Source organism: Haliotis rubra, unplaced genomic scaffold (assembly GCF_003918875.1).
Source record: "Haliotis rubra isolate DU_JTF1 unplaced genomic scaffold, ASM391887v1 Scf1590, whole genome shotgun sequence".
Taxonomy (NCBI): domain Eukaryota; kingdom Metazoa; phylum Mollusca; class Gastropoda; order Lepetellida; family Haliotidae; genus Haliotis; species Haliotis rubra.
In genome coordinates, this window is record NW_025765548.1 from 109,337 (window position 1) to 128,719 (window position 19,383).

General features: G+C 38.7%; 3 protein-coding genes and 1 long non-coding RNA gene across 4 annotated transcripts; 3 read left to right on the forward strand and 1 right to left on the reverse strand.

The window, feature by feature from the left end:
* On the forward strand, window positions 1–1,555 carry LOC124271270. The gene is made up of 2 exons (XR_006896991.1): window positions 1–435; window positions 551–1,555. It is a non-coding gene; the product is annotated as an uncharacterized LOC124271270 (long non-coding RNA).
* Window positions 1,556–1,624: 69 nt separating this feature from the next.
* Window positions 1,625–3,841, reverse strand: LOC124271269. The gene is made up of 4 exons (XM_046706372.1): window positions 3,700–3,841; window positions 3,266–3,402; window positions 3,034–3,172; window positions 1,625–2,214 (listed from the first exon to the last, which is right to left on the reverse strand). The coding sequence occupies exons 1-4, from the start codon at window positions 3,817–3,819 to the stop codon at window positions 2,134–2,136; spliced, it is 477 nt and encodes a 158-aa protein (XP_046562328.1). The 5' UTR covers window positions 3,820–3,841; the 3' UTR covers window positions 1,625–2,133.
* Window positions 3,842–9,369: 5,528 nt separating this feature from the next.
* LOC124271262 (scavenger receptor class F member 2-like) lies at window positions 9,370–12,391 on the forward strand. The gene is made up of 4 exons (XM_046706363.1): window positions 9,370–9,682; window positions 10,607–10,754; window positions 11,104–11,250; window positions 12,255–12,391. Exons 1-4 carry the CDS (start codon window positions 9,605–9,607, stop codon window positions 12,389–12,391), a joined length of 510 nt encoding a protein of 169 aa, XP_046562319.1. The 5' UTR covers window positions 9,370–9,604.
* A 3,902-nt stretch (window positions 12,392–16,293) lies between these two features.
* LOC124271263 lies at window positions 16,294–19,144 on the forward strand. The gene is made up of 5 exons (XM_046706365.1): window positions 16,294–16,421; window positions 16,540–16,573; window positions 17,652–17,777; window positions 17,867–17,992; window positions 19,079–19,144. Exons 2-5 carry the CDS (start codon window positions 16,547–16,549, stop codon window positions 19,142–19,144), a joined length of 345 nt encoding a protein of 114 aa, XP_046562321.1. The 5' UTR covers window positions 16,294–16,421; window positions 16,540–16,546.
* Window positions 19,145–19,383: the final 239 nt, after the last annotated feature.

The following is a 19,383-nucleotide window of genomic DNA, read 5'->3' on the forward strand; positions in this document are numbered from 1 at the left end:
TCCAATTTTAGAGATAGATTCTCATTTAATTCTTGTTTCTAGTTGTTTTTTTTTATCGTCCTTCGTCGACCGGTTTCTATAATTTAACAGCATTTATCATGTATTTATAACTAGTTTTAGCCACGCTATGGCTGAAATACTGCCAATGTGATTATAAACTTTAACTCTCTCACTCACTCTTCTTGGTGACATAAGAGACAAATCTAAATGACGTCATTTGAAAGTTGTCTCACTAACAACATTCTGATTGAATCATTTGGAAGAGCCAATCTGATTTACATTTTCAGAATCAAAGAAGAAACTTCACAACAAAATGACCCATTCGTTTACAAAGATAACCGGTTTAGGTGTTCTCGTTGGTGGGCTTGTCGGAGTGGCGCTGACACTTATCTTAGCGTTTGGGGTGTATCTGTGTTTACATTGTAGACCATGCAGGTAGGTGTACAATAAAGCGATGACTATTCATATTTAAACATAAACTTGTATGTGCGAATTAAAATATATTGAATGTAACGTTAACATTTGTTTGTTCTGTTAACACGCTGTACAGGAATCACAGGTCTGTGAAGGAAGAGGAGACTAAAGACACAGATAAATCGCTGACTAAAGACACAGAAAACTCGCTGACCATAAACAAGAGAATCGAGACCTGTGTCTTGAACATTATGAATGCAATTACTGACAGGCATTAGGACTTCAATAATCCTCCGGGAACTGACGAAATGTTTCAAAATGACAAACCATACATTCTATGTTGAGGAATAGCTATTTCTCCGCTCAGTGATCGATAATAGTATAGTCAGAGTGTATTTCTATGCTATGCTTTGCTTCTGTGAATGCTTCATTTAGATAGTATCGTTTCTCTGACTGGAACCACTAAGTGTCATTTATTCTCTTGCTGCATGCACTCCATTATAAGGCACAGTGCTAGTTTTGATACCATGGCAAGAGGAGATCCAGCGATGTTGAGGCCAGGACAAGACCACTAAGCGAAGTGCTTCAAATCCTATACCCTTCCTATTAACTGTGTGTTTTAATGTTTTTGTATAATATATGGGTACTATGATGGATGAAGCGTTTGCTCGTCACGAGGACACGGGTTCGATTCCGTTCTCTTGCTTTAAACTCTCACATAGGTTACAATGTATCGGAGCATCGCATTGCTACCAACCGCGTTGTTTTGTCGGCTGTTAAATTGTCAATCTTATTTCACAGTGTTGCCCTTAAAGGACACGGATCCAGTACACTATATTTTATCACTTGAAGTACAGACCTCTATCTTCTTTCCGATCCTGAGTCATTGTGATTATCTAGACAATGTACAGAAATCCGATTCTTAATACAGATAGCAACTTGAAGTGTAATAAGTAACTAATCATTGTATATTTAAATACCAATTACTCAGACGAATAATTGTATTTTACAGGAAACACTATCTAAATGGACAAAAGTTATGGATACAATGGTTGAAAATCTAGCAGCAGTGTTTGCATGCCATATACAATAAACATCTGTAAGATTTCAAAAGATTTGTGAAATATTAAACAGGCAACCTCGATGGATGTTATGTTTGTATTTACTGTAAAAAAATAAACGTTCTTTCCTTGTCAAACAAAAGACATAATGGATACAAAAATGAGATTTTATTCAAGTTAATGTGCTGACACAGTACAAATCAACGTGACATTCTGTGGAACTAGTAGAAATCAATGTGAAATTCTGTGGAACTAATACAAATCAATGTGAAATAATGTAGAACAAGTACAAATCGTCCGTACTGATTTGATTTTGGGGTAAATTGTGTCACCTTCACCGCATGATTGGTGCTATATCATGTTAGATACATGTAAGCGGGTTTTCCATGTAATCAAGACACTCAACCAATTGTTCCTGAATTGAAAATGATGTTTATGGTTCAATAACAAAGGTCGTCATATTATCGGTATTTATGTTCGAGGCAATGCTGGTAATTCATTCCTACGATTCATTTCAAGGCATTGTCACTGAATAATAAGGAAAGTGTTCACTAATAGATATATATTGGTGTCGCTTTTATGGGACTGAATAATATGGTAATAGGTTCGTTCTTTTCGTAGGTGTGATGTTGTCCTTTGGGACTGTCTGGTGTTGAGTTCAGATGTTGGCATAGGTATTTGAAGGATCTGTTCTCAGAATACACTGCAGGGCAAAGTCATGAAACATCTGCACATCATTCTGGAAAAAACAAAACAAAATCAGGACATTGAAAGAAGTTTGATCCCCAAGACAGCTTACGCGTTTCCTCGATGGAAATGATTCATATTGGATCAGTGATGGTTTTGATGGCCATAGACAACATCACATTTCACCACGATTAGAGACAATGTCAAAGGCTATATCGCATTACGCCATGAGTACCCATAGTGTCGTACAAGCCTTCAACATTAGTTATGGCAAGGATACAAAAATCACTGTCAACAAATTTGGAACAGTCTGGGACTTAGAAAATCTAATATTAATTTCTATTTTCGACAGACAGTATGTAAACGGCACCCAAAATTCTGATTCTGTTCTTTTTTCTATTTGTTTGTGGAGCGTTGGGATAGCCTAGGGGTTAAAGTGTTTTCGTGACAAGCCGAAGACCCGGGTTCGATTCCCCACATGGGTACAATGTGTGATGCCCATTTCTGGTGTCACCCGCCTTGATATTGCTGAAAGACGGTGTAAAACTAAAACCTCACTCACTCACTCTGTTTGTTTGGTTTGTTCAAAATGTTTTGAATTGATCATCTTAGGTTATTCGATAGTACCGCTCATTTAATAAATATTACTGATATTACCAATGCCACGTCATCGTCAGAGATACTGGTTGTTATATGTTGTCCGCATTATGTTTGCAGATATATAATAGAACCAACGTCGATAGACTCAGAAAAAAAACAAATGTTGGAAAGAATGGCAAGGGAGAATAATTTTGAAATATGTCAGATGTGATTTAGATCATATTATATTGTGACTGATGATCTATGGTAAATAGAACTATATTGTCCCTACCTCGTTGAACTGAAGGTCAGGGCAACATCTGAGGAATGTTCTCACATGGCCGATGACGTCAACACAAGTGTCCTCACGAATACCGGAGAGAATATTCCCCATAATGCAGAAAGAGACGGCAAGCTTTCTGTCGGTTTCACTGCAATATAATAATTTCAGTAAATTAGTTACTGGCTTTTACATACAATTCCTTCATCACAAAACATTTTTTCCAATAAAGTGACAATTTTACCTGTGAAGAACAACAACTGGGTGAGTCTGTGTTGATATTTCTTGCAGTTGGGGGTGATTCAACAAATAGGATGTCACAATTTCTGTAGTCAAGTGTGCATTAACTCTGATCATCTTCACCTGGCGAGGCCTGTCTGTCTGTGTACACAAATATTTATCTATTATTGGCCATTCATGAATGCAGTAATAATACTAATAATAATAATGACCTCAGCCTCATGGTGTCTGCCATGTAATTTATTGAAAGAGATATTTAAAAAAAACAAAACAAAAAAACAACTTACTAAGCCAAACCAAACTAAGTATAAAATTAACAGAGGCCAGTTCTCTTATCCTTAATGTTATATCTTCTTTCATTAGTTTGTCATACTTGGTTAATCACGAAAATATGTTAGCTTTCACGAGTATTAATAATGTAACCTGGTGGTTTATTACCTTTGTGGATAGCTGCAAGTTGTTCGTGGTAAGGTCTGTTGATAGGCTGGTTTCACTCGTGGTTGTCACAGTAATCTCACCATGTGTCTTTGACCTCCCCTCTGCTTGGACTAAACCCATCTTGAATAGAAAATGTTCAAAACTGTAATAGGATGAAACATGTATACCAATGAATCAATATTCAAATAAGTTATGCTCACAGCAAAAAATAACTTGGTTTCCGCAATGCGGAAACCTGGTGGAAAGTGGACTGAAACTTAAGTTTCCACCTAGAATCCAGTGAGTTTCCGTTCTTTTACATTGAGTTTCCGCCATAACGGAAACTTACAATTACCCACTTTCTAAGGGTTTCCGCACGGTTTCCGTTATCCACACTCCAACAGGTTTCCGCAAGGTATCCGTTACCCACACTCCGACAAGTATCCGTTGAGTTTCAGTTAACTTTGAATCCATCAGGTTTCCGCAAGGTTTCAGTTATTAAGACTCCAACAGGTTTCCGCATAGTTTCAGTTACCAACAATCCGACATAGTTTCCGCATAGTTTCAGTAACCAACAATTCGACATAGTTTCCGCATAGTTTCAGTTACCAACAATCCGACATGGTTTCCGCATAGTTTCAGTTACCGGTTTCAATTTCAGGTTCACAGGTTTTCTTTAATATGCGCTTCAAAGAGCCAAATTTAACCATTCTTCTTTATTCATATCATAAACTCTTGTTAAAAACAATATAAGCAATTTGTTATTATCATGACATTTACTTAAAGAAAAACAGAATATATAATAAAATTCATTGTTTTATTTTCTCAACATGAATATGAATTAGCATTTAAGGCAAATAAGGATCATACATATAACTAGTAATATAGCACTAAAAAACAGGGCAAACATTTTGGCATAACTCAATCCAGTTTAAGAAATCATATATCATTTATAACAAAGTAGTAATTTTTCATCAGTTAAACTTTCATTCACTTATTATCTTGAAATAGCATGTTAGATATGAAATTTATTTAAAAAAATCACGCTAATGGTGAAAAATAACAATAACATACAACTTAACACAGTAATAAAACATAGCTGCATCGGACATTTATTTGCACGCCTTGGCATTCAGCCACACACTCTATGTCACAACTATCGCCAAACATCCACTATGATATACATCATACAATAACACAACATACAGCCTACAATACAAAAATAAAATAAAATAAAAATTACATTATGAAATTGAAAATAAATTCAATTATATTGCAAGAGTTGGTCAGTTAGCCCAATAAGGGGCATCCCTAGGCGGAGATCCCTCCGGTTGGTTGGATGCCTCATCCTCGTCCTCACGTTGGGCCATGACGAGGGCAGTGGAGGTGTAGATTCTTTCCAAGTTCAGTGTCGTCGTGTATGCCCTAAGCTTGCTGGACTCCCAGACAAAGGGGACGGAATGCAACTAATTGACGTCATCTTCGTCACTCACGACTGGTGATGTCATGTCTATTGTGAGTGTTGTCGCTACCTTTCTTTCGTCTATCTGGCCAATCGATAGATGCAAGTCTGTTTAGGCGTTGTGCAAGTTTCTGAAAATGGCAGGTAATAACGAATTACTAGATTATTTTGATAAATTACACAAACATCAATCAACAAGAAACTGATAATGCCAAGGATGATTTAAAATGAGTAATCCAAAAGGAAATTTGAATAAAAGAGAATTGAACAATCACACTTTGCACTAGTTTTCTCAAAACTCAAATTATGCAATCCATCACACTTCATTGACCGAATGAAATATCTTATTTTCTAAAGAGGACACACAATCTATACAATATTTGCTCTGGAGTTACATGCTTCCCAGACCATAGGTAGTAATACGTTATATATATATCTGAACATTTATTGCATTTTCTATATAGTAATAATGGTACTAGTAATAGATTTTCATCAAATTGCTATATTCAATCTCTTGCAGTTCGTATTGAGCCCATTTCTGGTGTCCCCCGCCGTGATATTGCTGGAATATTGCTAAAAGCGACGTAAAACCAAACTCAGTCAGTCAGTCGTATTGTTGAAGGCACAAGTATATTCACCCAGTAGTGACTGTATGTTTACACCATTTATTCTTTGAGGTGTATTTTGAAGTGAATAATACAAGACATGAATGTTTACGGATGTCAACGTCTTTATTATGTGAAAACACAATGTTTCGGAGTGAATGCTTACACCTGACGAAGGGGTAAGCATTCACTCTGAAACAAGTTTTCACATAATAAAGGAGTTGACATCCATAAACCTTGTCTCTACACTATTAATTTGAAATTATTTACTATTTATAATGAAAGTCACTACAGATAGGTCAAAATTACCTTCACATGTTCCTGCTGACCATCCTTGGTCATTCGTTATACGGTCTCCAGACTCATCATCAGCTTTGCTGAAAAAACAACAACATTAACACGTTACTTTTCGTTGCATTTCTCCATTCATTCATTTGAGTTTTTAAAAAACCCCAAACAATTGCAGTGACATTTATACCAACAAGCAAACTACAGATTTATCACTTTAGGTTATGCAATCAGTAAGTGAACGGCCTGACATAAACATCCTGATGAATGGAGTTTAGTAATCTCATGTGACATAACCTTGGAGTAATTACGGTATTGTAAAATCAAGGGGTCAGTTTGACTGCAATTTCACACAGGTGTGAAGTTAAGATTTATTTGGTCCTATTTGAAATCATGATTAAGTTACCGGTTATTCAAATCCATTTGCAAATGCAACTTTAGTATGGTTCATTTTGTGAAAATGTATCTAGGGAAGCATAATAATAAAATATTCAAAGTGAAATTATGTCTATATTTCGTAGTACCCTAAACACATACCTTCAATAAGAGAGGGTGATGTTTTCCTCCAGGAGTAGTCGTGACACATGTTTCCTCACAATAGCCTAAATGAATAAAACAAATCCATTAATATATAATCTATTTGCTATATTGTTCAAATTGTAGTATATTTTTAGATAGACTTATTTTACTTCACCATCGTTTAAAAATAGTTCGAGCAAAACTGCTTATACAGTCATCGGACTTAAATATACGTCAGTCGGCAAAATTCTCATAGACTTGCATGCTATTTTAGTGTAGCTGTGTAATTTTCATTAATTCCGTTTTCCATATTTGGTTGTCAAATTTTGCAGGTTGTTAGGAAATCATCTTAGTCACAGATACATAATTTCCCGCATTGTAGTTACAATTCTTTCCCCATAGACCGCCATGTTAAAAAATTGCCATAACCATGACACGCACTGAATTGAAAATAAAACGGAAATTATGTCTTTGTAGCTGAGATGATTCATGACCCATGTGCAAAATATGAACAATATCAAACGGATATTAAATAAATTCAAGACATATGTCTAGCTGCACCAAATTAACATGTAAGTCGAATAATGCATAGGGACGAATACCCCTATGGCCAGTGGCTGTAATTCGACAGATTAGCTTGTTTACCAATCCGGATTTCTGTAAGTTAAGTAAATAATAATTCATTAAGCGTTATTTGACAACAAAATAACTTGGTCTTACCTGACAGGGTCGTGGTACTGCGAGTTTTTCGCAGACATTCCATCTCTCTTTTCCAGGTAGCGAATTCTCTCTTCCAGTGCTTTGAGGGAAACTGAGGCGGCTATGAAAATGGCGTCTCGCAAAGACTCACGGGAAAAACACTTTGTTGTTGTTTTTTAATCTTAATCTAACATTACAGTTTGACAATATCTTTCCGCGTTATACAACAAAAACAACATACACTATACACCTAAAATGTCAGCTGTGTGTTTTTATAATGATTTAGGTAGTCTCGCGTGGACGTGATCCGGTCGCCATTGTTTTATTTGTTTACATTGCCAACATCAAAGGGACCCGTGAAAGGTGGAAATGAGCAGATTGAATGTGAGTACCCAAAGTGACAACAGTTGGCTGTTATGGGCTTAAGGGTCTTTTCATCGCATTATGGGCACTAATTGCTCCTCCTCAGTGTCAAACATCAACATGTAGGCCTAGAGATAATTAACAGTGAATAAATCTGAAAACATATTCTTGTTACTTTAAAAGTTCTGATCGAGCTTCATGGGTCCTACTCATGAGAACTTGTGTTAGTAGCAAATAGGTGATTTTCAAAACCCTGTCAGGAGTAGGCAATATACGAAAATATTTCTGCTGGACGTAAAACTTCATCATGTAAGTAATTTACCTATTGAGCTCAAAACATGCAAGTGTATTAGACATGCTTATATCATGTTCATTCTTTTCAGTTCTACACCTAGATCTACGTATACTATTCCCATGTATTATAAGTTTACTTATTACTAGTTTATATGTAATGTCAGCTCAATATATCTGAGTGAGTGAGTTTAGTATTACACCGCACTCAGCAATATTCCAGCTATATGGCGGTATTTATCCAATTATACCAGTTCTTCTATTTTAGTGTTAACATATTTTATTCAAAACAAATTGGACCAGGATTGGTAAACAATGGCTTATTTGAATACCTCTCCATTCCATAGATACACTAACAAAACAAATAATAAATAGTATGCAACATGATAGGAAAGCAAGCAACTCATCTAATTTATCATTTTATAACCATTAAAACAATTATTACATATACTTTACACTCATAGCTTTGTGTAATAATTTGTGTAATCAATTATTAAACCTCTTAACCTTACAATGCATTGACACAAGTCACGTTTCTAAAAGAATATTTTTTTTCAATTTACAGATACGTATTGTGGATCCACTGACTTGTTGGAGATTGACAAGAGGCTTGGTTTGGTAATCATTTATAGTTACACCATATCATGCTCCTTATTTCATTAAAGGAAATCTTAAAACAATATATTCCAGGAGTAATACAGTTGAACAGAACCTTGTTGACATTTCTATTGGATTAATTGTGAATTGATGTGCACATATTACAGATAAAATTCGGCGTAACGGCATTCATATATACATGGCTGACACTGCGTTCTCCCCAACTCATGGAGTCAACTGCTACACCGTGACAGGGAACAGGGACGGGACAAACATACCTGATGCTTTGAAGGCTAGGTGTTCTGGTAGAGGGCGCTAGTCCTGTACACTACCACTGTAAACAACGAAATCAACAACGTAAACGTACCTATCCTGGATTTCTGTGATGTCGAGGACTGAAATGTTACATAAGCTTTTACATGCAAACGGGCAGGTAAAAAATGCTTTCTCAGCATCATTGTTGTCAAATATACTTCCCATCAAAATTTTAGACTCACTCAAAGCACTCACCATATGGTATGTATTTATATATGGTTACATCAAATATTGATTTCTCCAGTAACTTGGGGGGAACCAAGTGCAGGCCTTATGCAGATGAATTGTACGAGGATCATGCATCAAATTGCTGAAAAGCATGTGCAAATATCGTGCATGGGAACAGCTGCGTTATGGTGTAAAGTTTTGTTAAGAATTCGCCAGTTTTCACTGATTTTTATCATTTATTGAACTCATGACAATAATTTTTTTCAACGTTACGAATGTGTTTTACAATGCATCAGTTCATTTGTAAACAATACCTTTAAACTGAATGGTATATTTTGTAAAATTTAGTTTAGAACAGTTGACTGAAGTAAGTGGCTATATTTACACTAGTGAGTCTAACCTTTTGATAGGGAGTATATGTTAGTTTGTTAGTTATGAAAATTCCCCCTGTAGGTATGATTTACGCGCCATTACTACAGTGCGGCAATACATGTATGCTTGAATTACTTTTACAATAGGGACTCGCGCCTTCAATCAACTAATCACGCCATGCCTTTAATAGTATGTGGCCCTGGTACTTTCGGTGCTGACTGTGACGACTACTGCCACTGTGACGTCAATGTGTGTGACTACGTCAGCGGCGTCTGTCCAAGTGGAGTCTGTCTGCCAGGCTTTCAAACAGAAAGGTGTGACACAGGTGGGTAGTTTTGTTCATGTAACATATGTTATAGATGTCATGGGGCATGGTGGGCGAGCTGGCTAAGGCGCCAGACTAGTGATCCAGCGAGCTTGAGGTGTCCGGATCGAGCCCACCTGTGACTGGGTGTAAATACCTTGGAGTCAGACGCTTTCAGTGTTGTCGCAATCCTCAGTGTACTTTACACAACCCTGTGGACTTAAAAGAACCCACGAATCCGTTGGTATATGTCCAGATGGTGGTCACGTGAATACGTGCAAACGCCCAATTGCGGGGACAGCAACAAGCAGTAAACTTGGACAAAGTACTGTGACCATGTTTCCAAGTCCACCAAGCTGTGAATGGGTACCTCGCAAGGATGGGAAAGCAGCAATAACTCGGTGCGCCTGCAACAGTTGTATGATCCCCGGGGAGCTGAGATTGATAATACGATGAGCCGTTGAGATTGACATCCAGTGATTGAGGGGAAAAAAATATCAGCGCCTTGAGCGTGTACTAGTTGCGTGGATATGTGCGCTTTACGAATATCCTATGATAATGTCATTGATACGACAGAGTTACTTCCGTTTGGCTGTTTTCCGAACCTAGTTTACAAGTTCGCTTTCTATCGGCTGAACTGATTCAGCTAAACCAATCACGCCTAGTCTTACTACGCTCCAGCAATACTTGTCTAATGGCGGTTAACTAAAATGTTACGAACATTTCTCGTCTTGCCGCAGGACTGGCTACTTTTTTGGACAGCCAGTCTTTGCACAAATAAGATTTTTAAACTATTTATACACTGATAATACATATAATTTCAGACTTGAACAAGTTACAAGTTTAAAAGTTTTTTACAAATATTCAAAAGAATCAAAGGCAGGAGGTAACTGGGATTAGAAATATGGGTTGTTTCACTGAACATGAAAAACGTTATGTTTTCAGCTTGTATCTATGGCAGTTATGGAACAAACTGCAATCAGAAGTGTTCAGACAGGAATTGCAAAGGGCGACAACTCTAGCTGTGACAGATCCACGGGGGAGTGTGTTGGCGGCTGCAAGGCAGGGTGGAATGGCATAGACTGCACACAGAGTAAGAACCCGAGTTTAATGAAAGTATTTCCAATAAATTTAACCTTATCGATCAGGCTGGTGTGTTCTCCAAGTACCTCAAGTGAGTGAGGGAGTATGGTTTTACGTCGCTTTTAGCAATATTCCAGGAATATTAAGACGGGGGACAACAGAAACGGGCTTCACACATTGTACCCATGTGAGGAATCGAACCCGGGTCTTCGGTGAGACGAGTGAACGCTTTAACCACTCGGCCGCCCTACTGCCCCTCAAGTACATCAAACGCGACAAGCACCCAACCTCAGATGAAGTGTTTATAATCAGATTTTACATGTTCCCTCTCTGCTATTGTGTTGATCAAATCGTTTCAGAGTGCGTATTTACCTACGGAGACAACTGTGCTCGCCTGTGCTCTGCCAGAAACTGCAGTGGAACGTCGTCATCCAGCTGTGATCACGTGACAGGGAAGTGTGACGGAGGCTGTAAGCCCGGCTGGAAGGGCAATGACTGTAGAACAGGTTAGGTTCGATCTTTGGTCTTGGATAAAATCCTTTCTAGTCTACCCACTTTATCACACTGTTGATGCAAATTGAAAAAAAGCTAAAGGAGACATCAGTAGAAGCAGGACTCAACTGTGAGTGTGTGAGTTTACGCAGCCCTCAGCAATATTCCAGCAATATGGCAGCGGGCTGTAAATAATCGAGTCTGTGCCAGACAATCCAGCATGAGCATACGATGACATGTGTCAACCAAGTCACCACCCGATCACGTTAGTCGCCTCTTACGACAAGCATGGGTTGCTGAAGATCAATTCTAACCCGGATCTTCACGGGTCAAACCATCTGTTAGTATGTGAACAGTATTTCAGCCATATAAAGGCTAATGCAAGTTAGGAATTGATAACACATAAAGGGTCTAAAACGTGTCGACACATAACAGTAAAGGAACGTCACATGTATATAGGTAGACATACATACTGGCAGGTTACAATATTGTTGGGCCCATTTGCAAGATGCTCGTGGAATAAGTATGTAAAGAAAAGACACCTCCACCCCCCCTCCCCACCAAGAGGGACACCCACCCCACCCAGACTCACACACCCACACAACCAAAAAACGAAAAACGTGTCGACACATAACAGTAAAGGAACGTCACATGTATAAAGGTAGACATACATACTGGCAGGTTACAATGTTGGGCATATTTGCAAGATGCCCGTGGAATAAGTATGTAAAGAGAAGACACCTTCACCCCCACCCCACCCAGACACACATAACCAAAAAAAAAGAAAAAGACCTAACCTAACCAAAGCTATTACTAAGGCAAATGTAGACTACGTTCTCCAGCTCCAACAACACCATGAGCATATATTTACACGGGTCACTGTCTCGTAGGTATGTTAGATGGAGTTCTCAATGAGGTGAGCATATCCTTCCCTGTCCCCCACAAACAAGTCCAAAGGCAAACCAAGTAAATCATGTATACTTACATGGAAGGCTAAAGGCAGTTTCTTTACATGCAGTGTGCACCCAGGGGTTAGAATACGGAGCTGACTGTGTGGGTAACTGCTGTGCCCGGATGTGTGAAGGAGGGTCGGGCATCTGTCCCAAAGATACAGGACGGTGTGACTCTGGCTGTGAGTCGGGGGTGGCAGGGTGAAGACTGTTCACAGGGTAAGAGTCAACAACAATTTGTATCAAACCTGCTACGGGTTCTTAAAGAAAGCATCGAAACTATGTTTGGTTTGACTAGGAACTTGTTCATGCAATGCATTTATTCCAAAATATATGTCAGATTGTAACAGTAATAATATTCAGACTAAAAGTAGTTATAATGTGTTAAACACAAATAAACGTTTCCTTACATACGGCTTCTGTCACGTCAGACACGGCTACTTGGAACAATGTGAAGATCTAACATTGCGGGAATCACGAAACATGAAGGATGCTAAAAAAGTGGATGATTGCTTTTCTACTGATTGATCAGTGTGGTAAAGTCCACTTCAAGTCCACTGAAAATCAAAAGGTGTCACTTATAAATATCCAGTGGTCACCGTTTACCGTACTTTGACGGCATAGGACATGTTTAATAATATTTACTACTTTCTCTTACCCATCTCCATAATTTACATATTTGTTTAAATATTCCCAACTGCAAGCTAACACAACATTTAATAACTTGCTATCCTCGACACAAATTCCTACATTCAGAGTACATTTTGATAGGTCGGTACATGTATGATGTGCTAAATGAATATCATAGAACACATTGCAATAACAATATCCGCATCTTTCGTGTTACAAATGTAATGTGTAGATGTTTATTCACCAGTCTGTAGTCTTGGTTCATTCGGTGTCAACTGTACTGGGGAATGTGGAGAATGTCGTGACGCCAGCGATTGTCACAATGTCAACGGAACCTGCCTCATGGCATGCAGCGATGGGTGGACTCACCACACATGTACACAAAGTAAAATGCTCAATATTTCTTCAGTCCTTCAATCACACTGCCTGACTGACTGAGTTTAGTTTTGCGCCGCTTTTAGCAATATCACGGCCGGGGACACCAGATATGGGCTTCACACAGTGTGCCCATGTGGGGAATCGAACCCGGGTCTTCGCAGTGACGAGCCAACGCTTTAACCACTAGGCTACCCCAACGCCTACTTTCAATCACATGACCCACCATGGCATTTATTACATCGTGTAATAAGATGTATATAGTTTTACGACATTCGTGGGGTCGCTTTCGCCTCTGGTACAGCTGTGCCTTTCGTAAGTGAGTGTGTAAGAAAAGGTCTGTCGTGCATCTGACTTGTTCACAGACAGACCTAGCTTGTCATTAAATCATCATTTGTGTAGTAATTGGAACCATCACGTACTATAACATGATTACATGCTAATAGGCGGACATTTTCCCCGTGCATGGCAAGGGTCAATATTCATGTATATGACAAGCGTCAATATCATTTCTTCAAACTACTATCCAAATTACTTTACAGTCATCGAATAACCTCGAAATACTTGCAAACATGTTCAACTAATTAGAGTTGATATTCAGTTACTGCCAGCTGAACATAGCACATACTCTATAATTTAGCATATCCTTCAGTAACACTGTCACCACTATTTTCCTTTCAAATGAAAATATTCCATTGACAATATGGTTATCGTAGGACACGTGTCATCCGACTCACACGAAAACTATGTTTCTCTACATTCTGATAACCAGCAGCGCAGTGAAGAAGTGAATAAGCAAGGAATGCCTTGTTCTTCTAAGACTATGGTGTTATTAATTAATCTTTAATGTCTGCAACTGTGTACAAATGTGTTATATAATGCTGAAGATAGATGTTCTTGCTTCTCTTCTGGTTGAAACACCATCGTCCAATGTAGGCGTCATAGCGGGCTCTGTAGGTTCCAGCTTTCTTGTAGCAGCCATTGTTGTTACGGTCGTTGTCTTACTCAGGTACGAAGGACATCTTGATATAGTATATGAATTGTGACAATTAATAATGCTTTCACTTGACTATTTATACTAGCGAAACATCGTGGATAATGCCATATAATTTTGGTCTTTGTCACAGTTCACACGACACTTTAGAATTGATCTTCAGTAATACGTGCTTGTCATAAGAGGCGACTAACGGGTCGGGTGGTCAGACTCGCTGACTTGGTTGACACATGGCATCGTATCCCAATTGCGCAGATCGATGCTCATGCTGATGATCACTGGATTGTCTGGTCCCGACGGGATTATTTACAGACCGCCGCCATGCAGCTGAAATATTGAATATCACTCACTCACTAACTGCTAATGAAAGCATGCACGAGTGTGCATGGATACGACTTTCCTAGTCATACATTATTAATTTGAATCATAAGGGGTTATGTGCCTCGTAGGTACCTCTAGATTGTATGTATAATCAAACAAAGTGTGATTAAGTGATTAATGTTTTGAAGCCGCACCAATACCAAGCAATATATCTGGCCCATATCAAACATCACATGGATTTTTAGACAATAAGGTAACGGTTAGCTATTCTGGTTCTACAATGAGGCCATTACATGTGTGGGTTATACAATACCATGTTTGTTTCTCTATGCACACAATAAATTGTACTAATGCATTTCGTTCTTATACGAAGACGGCGGAGATATCCACACTCAACGAAAACAAATAAACATGCAGATATATCCCAAGAGCAAACATGTCCGTATAAAGGAATAACAGAGAATCACATTGAACTGTCATGGATATGAGTAATTATGTGGGTTATTCATCATTGCTTAAACCAGATCTGGTATACTTTATGACTTATTTGTTATATTATGATGCAACGTTTCGGTATACATTCTTTTTGTACAATGGCATAGAATCTAAACCGAAATGTCAAATCATAACATTATAAAGAAGTTGTCATCTATAAAGCATCTTCCGTTTCTTATCAGTTGAAAACTAAACTGCAATTCAAAAGATCATATGCCTTAGTACATGTAGAAGTTGCAATCAACACCACCAGCACATTCCCTTCAGTCATATGTTATATATTGTATATATGTATATAATTGTGTCGATTGACTTTAATGAGTTAAAAAATTCACTTCAAATGTGGACTACCTATTGGACCAGGCTCTGACTGAAGATAAGGTCGATGTGTTTGGTTGTGTCTCAAAGATGAGAGACCAGAGAAAGGGCATGATACAGACAAAGGTAAGAGTTTCATCTCAATGTAAATGTTCATTTTTGCACCGATGTTCTATATATAGTATGACCAGAAATTATTGAGAATTTTAGGAATATGTTTAACTGGATTTCTAGTATAAACAACCTTGACCAGTTATCAAGTGTTTGGTTTCATTCAAGAGAGACAACTCCGTTAATCCTTTTTCATTAGTTTGTGAAGAGTTACCCCCCTTTGTTTACTTGCTATCAGACGACAATTTCAGTGATCCTCAGTACGGATGATTTAGAGAAGAGGAAGTTTATTTTAGAGTATTATAACAAGGACATCAGATCAGCTAAAGTGATTTCAAGTAGAACAGGCATCCCTTTGTCAACTGTTTATCGTGTTTTGAAACATATTGCAAATGGATATGGCATTGAGCACCAGAGAGGCACAGATATGCCCAGAAAATTGACTGTCGTTGACAGGAGGCAGCTTGGTATTGGGACTTATGAAGGAAAGGGGCAATAAGAAAAATCTGACAAATATTGCTGAAATGAAAGAAGAGGTGGTCCGATATTGGAACAGCTAGACCCACGACTTTCTAACTTCTTTGAACAGTAGTATGCCCCGCCGCATTGAAGCCTGCATTGCTGCCCATTGTGACTTGACAAAATACAAACTGTTCACCTGTCTTTGAATCTGGAGTTATGTTATGCTAATATTCACATTTAATACGTGAGTTACAATCTTTAAATTCTTAATGATTTCTGGTTGTACTGTAAGAATGCATATGAAGCAAACAGTCCACAGAAGAACTTTATGTCTCACATTTGCATAAACTCACGAATGTCAACGGTCGTTTTATTATTACTTCAAGACCAGTACAAATGTGTTTACATGACCTTGCAAGAGGCTCTGGAGTTTTGAAACACAACCATGGACATGCAGGAGTTCAATCAAAATCGAAGTGGGAACAGAACCTTCAAGATGGCACGCATAGAACCCACACAGTTAATACAGGTAGAGGCAAAACATTGAAATAATATACTACGGAAAATTCCCTGAAGTATTATGATAATTATAAAATTCTTTGTTTCCTGTACTGTAAAAAACGTATACCTTTCTCAATATCTTTTAGATCCTGAATGCGAAAAGAGAGTTCCCAAGAAAAGGTAAGCAAATGTAGCGTTCCCTTGTAAATACATACCACTTGGTTTAACAGTTCTATTCCGTTCCATACCATCGATGCAGAAAACCTGAAGTCTAAAGCTGTTGTTTCAGAAGCCAAGGCCAAGGGGGATATATACGTCAATGGGCACTTGCACATTCTGGGTGCATGGTCACCAGTGGGTGTCTTATAGTCAGCCACGTAATCGGTAATCAGACATCTCCGGTCAGGAACATCGACATTAGTGTTGAGAGGTTCAACGACCATGACACTTGGTCTGTGCCACTACATTCTGAATGAGCAATATTATAATTATTGTATTATTATATGGTAATATATTCATATAGCGCCGAGTTCCAGCTAGGCTGCTCACAGGTGATTTTTTTTTCCCTCGATCGTAGGATGTCAGTCTCAACCGCACTTCGCATTATCAATCTCAACTCCCTGGAAGAGCATACAACTCTTGCTGCCAGTAGGCGCACCGAGTTAATGTGGCTTTCCCATCCTGACGAGGTACCCATTCACAACTGTGTGGACTGGGACACATAGTCAGAGTACTTTGTCCAAGTTTACTGAACATTGCTGTATCCGCAACTAGGTGTTTGCACGTATTGATGTGGCCACCATCTGGTCATATACCAACGGAACGGAATATCTGATACACACGGGGATGCTTTGCAGTTGTGAAAAGTACATCGTGGTATCTTTGCAATCTCTCATACATACATGAGCTGAGCCGGTATTACGACTGCCCTGGACAACCGTGACCCTTGACTGCAGTGGAGTAACTTAAAAATATAGCTAGCGTAAACCGTTGTTTATTGGTCGAAAGGGGCAGTGGGAAAACCTCGTGGTTGAAGCGTTCGCTCATCACGCCGAAGGCCCTGGTTCGATTCCCCACATTGGTACAATGTGTGAAACACATCCTGGTGTCTTCGCCGTGATATTGCTGGAATATTGCTAAAGGCGACACATACAGCTTTCATAGTCATAATGTGACTTTACATATTAATCCTCTCTCTCTCTAACCATGTTGAAAATGATGGATACCATGTAATGTATATAAAGTATTCCTCCTTCAGTCTCACCTGTCCATGAAAGGCTATCTACTGACTGAAGCTCCCTCCGTCACCACGGCGTCTCTGTTCTCGAAACTCATAGAACAACAGGAGTCTGCTACTGTCATTGTCCTGCCAGACTCGCACCAGGTGAGGGGTTGTCTTTCTCTTACAACTGTTTCACTCAGGCGAGCACACTTGGTGAGCTGTTCCATTTGAACCAATGACTATACTTTCAGAATCTGTCCAGTTATGTGCCATCTCCAGGAGACAGCCTGAACTTGAGTCCAGTCAGTGTGAGGTGTTCAACAGAGAACACGATCAACCCCGACATCGTGCTCAGGAACGTTAGCGTACAGATTGACGTAAGCTTTCATTTTGCTATTCATATGTTAAAATTTGTCTCCAGTATCTTTGCTCATTTATGGAGGCACAGATAAAACACAAACAATATTGAAATCTATTCGTGTAAATAAATACGTTAACAATGGAAACTTCCAAAACCTCTTATTTAATCATTATTTAACCGTAGACAACATCATGAAATTACTGTTCACCGAATACAACACAAATCTCACCTTAACCACCTTAACGTCATCAACCAATCAAGAAAAAGAAGTCCGTTAGCTCGGCTGGCCTATAAATTCCGGTTTATGGACATATACACAAAACATATAATTGCTTAGTTACCGGATAAAGTGTAGCGAAATCACGGTGAAGAACGTACATTTATAATAAATGGATACACAAGATATCTACTAATGTCACCCGTTTTTAGAAAACAGTTGTTGTTCGCCAAGGGTTTCCTCTGTCGGCAAATAATCCAGTATATCATACAATATAGCTTTCGTTTCTAAGTAAAGTACCCTTGAAGATCCGGTTAGAATTGGTCTTCAGCATCCCATGCTTGTTGTAAGAGGCGGGATTGGGTGGTCAGGCACGCTGACTTGGTAGACACATTTCATCGTATCCCAATTCCGTATATCGATGCTAATGATGTTGATCACTGGATTCCCCAGTAAATACCCGACTGTAAGACCACCGTCATATAGCTGGAATATTGCTGGCGTTAAACAACAAACCACCTCGCCAAATGAGTAAAACAAAATGTAATTCTTACAATTCACCGTGGACCGTCCGCCATCCCCAGTACATGTGTACATAATGAACCAGTTTCCAAAAGACTCCCACTCTATGCTGTTGGAACTCCTAGAACAACTAGACCATCATACGACTGGGAATGAATCCCAACCAGTAACTTTCATCTACAGGTACACTTAAGATCTTTGTAAGATTTCAGCTCTAAACTATTGTTTACCACACCGTGATCCTCCACAATTCCTTTTTAGCCTTAGATATAGCATGTCAAAGGATGACAGTAATTACTAGCGGTTGTTCCATGTTATAATTGTTAGTAAAGTTTGTTGAGATGACAAAGTTGTACACGCCAGCTTTCCTCACAAGAGAAGCAGGATGAAGATCCTGGAGTGAAGCCGACCAATTTAGAAACTGTTTGATACTGATGTCAGGTTGCGTAAAGTATTAACAATACATATTTTATGTTGAAGTGAATCTGACAGAAAGAGAGGTGCAAATATTGTGCATCCTGAGCAATATTGTTCAAGGCCTGAAGTATTACAAAACAGTTGAGATCTACAACAACATGAAGGCTATGTCCCACTGCCTGGATCAAGATATCACACAAGTATGTTTGCCATGACTGACTGACTGAGTTTAGTTTTACGCCGCTTTTAGC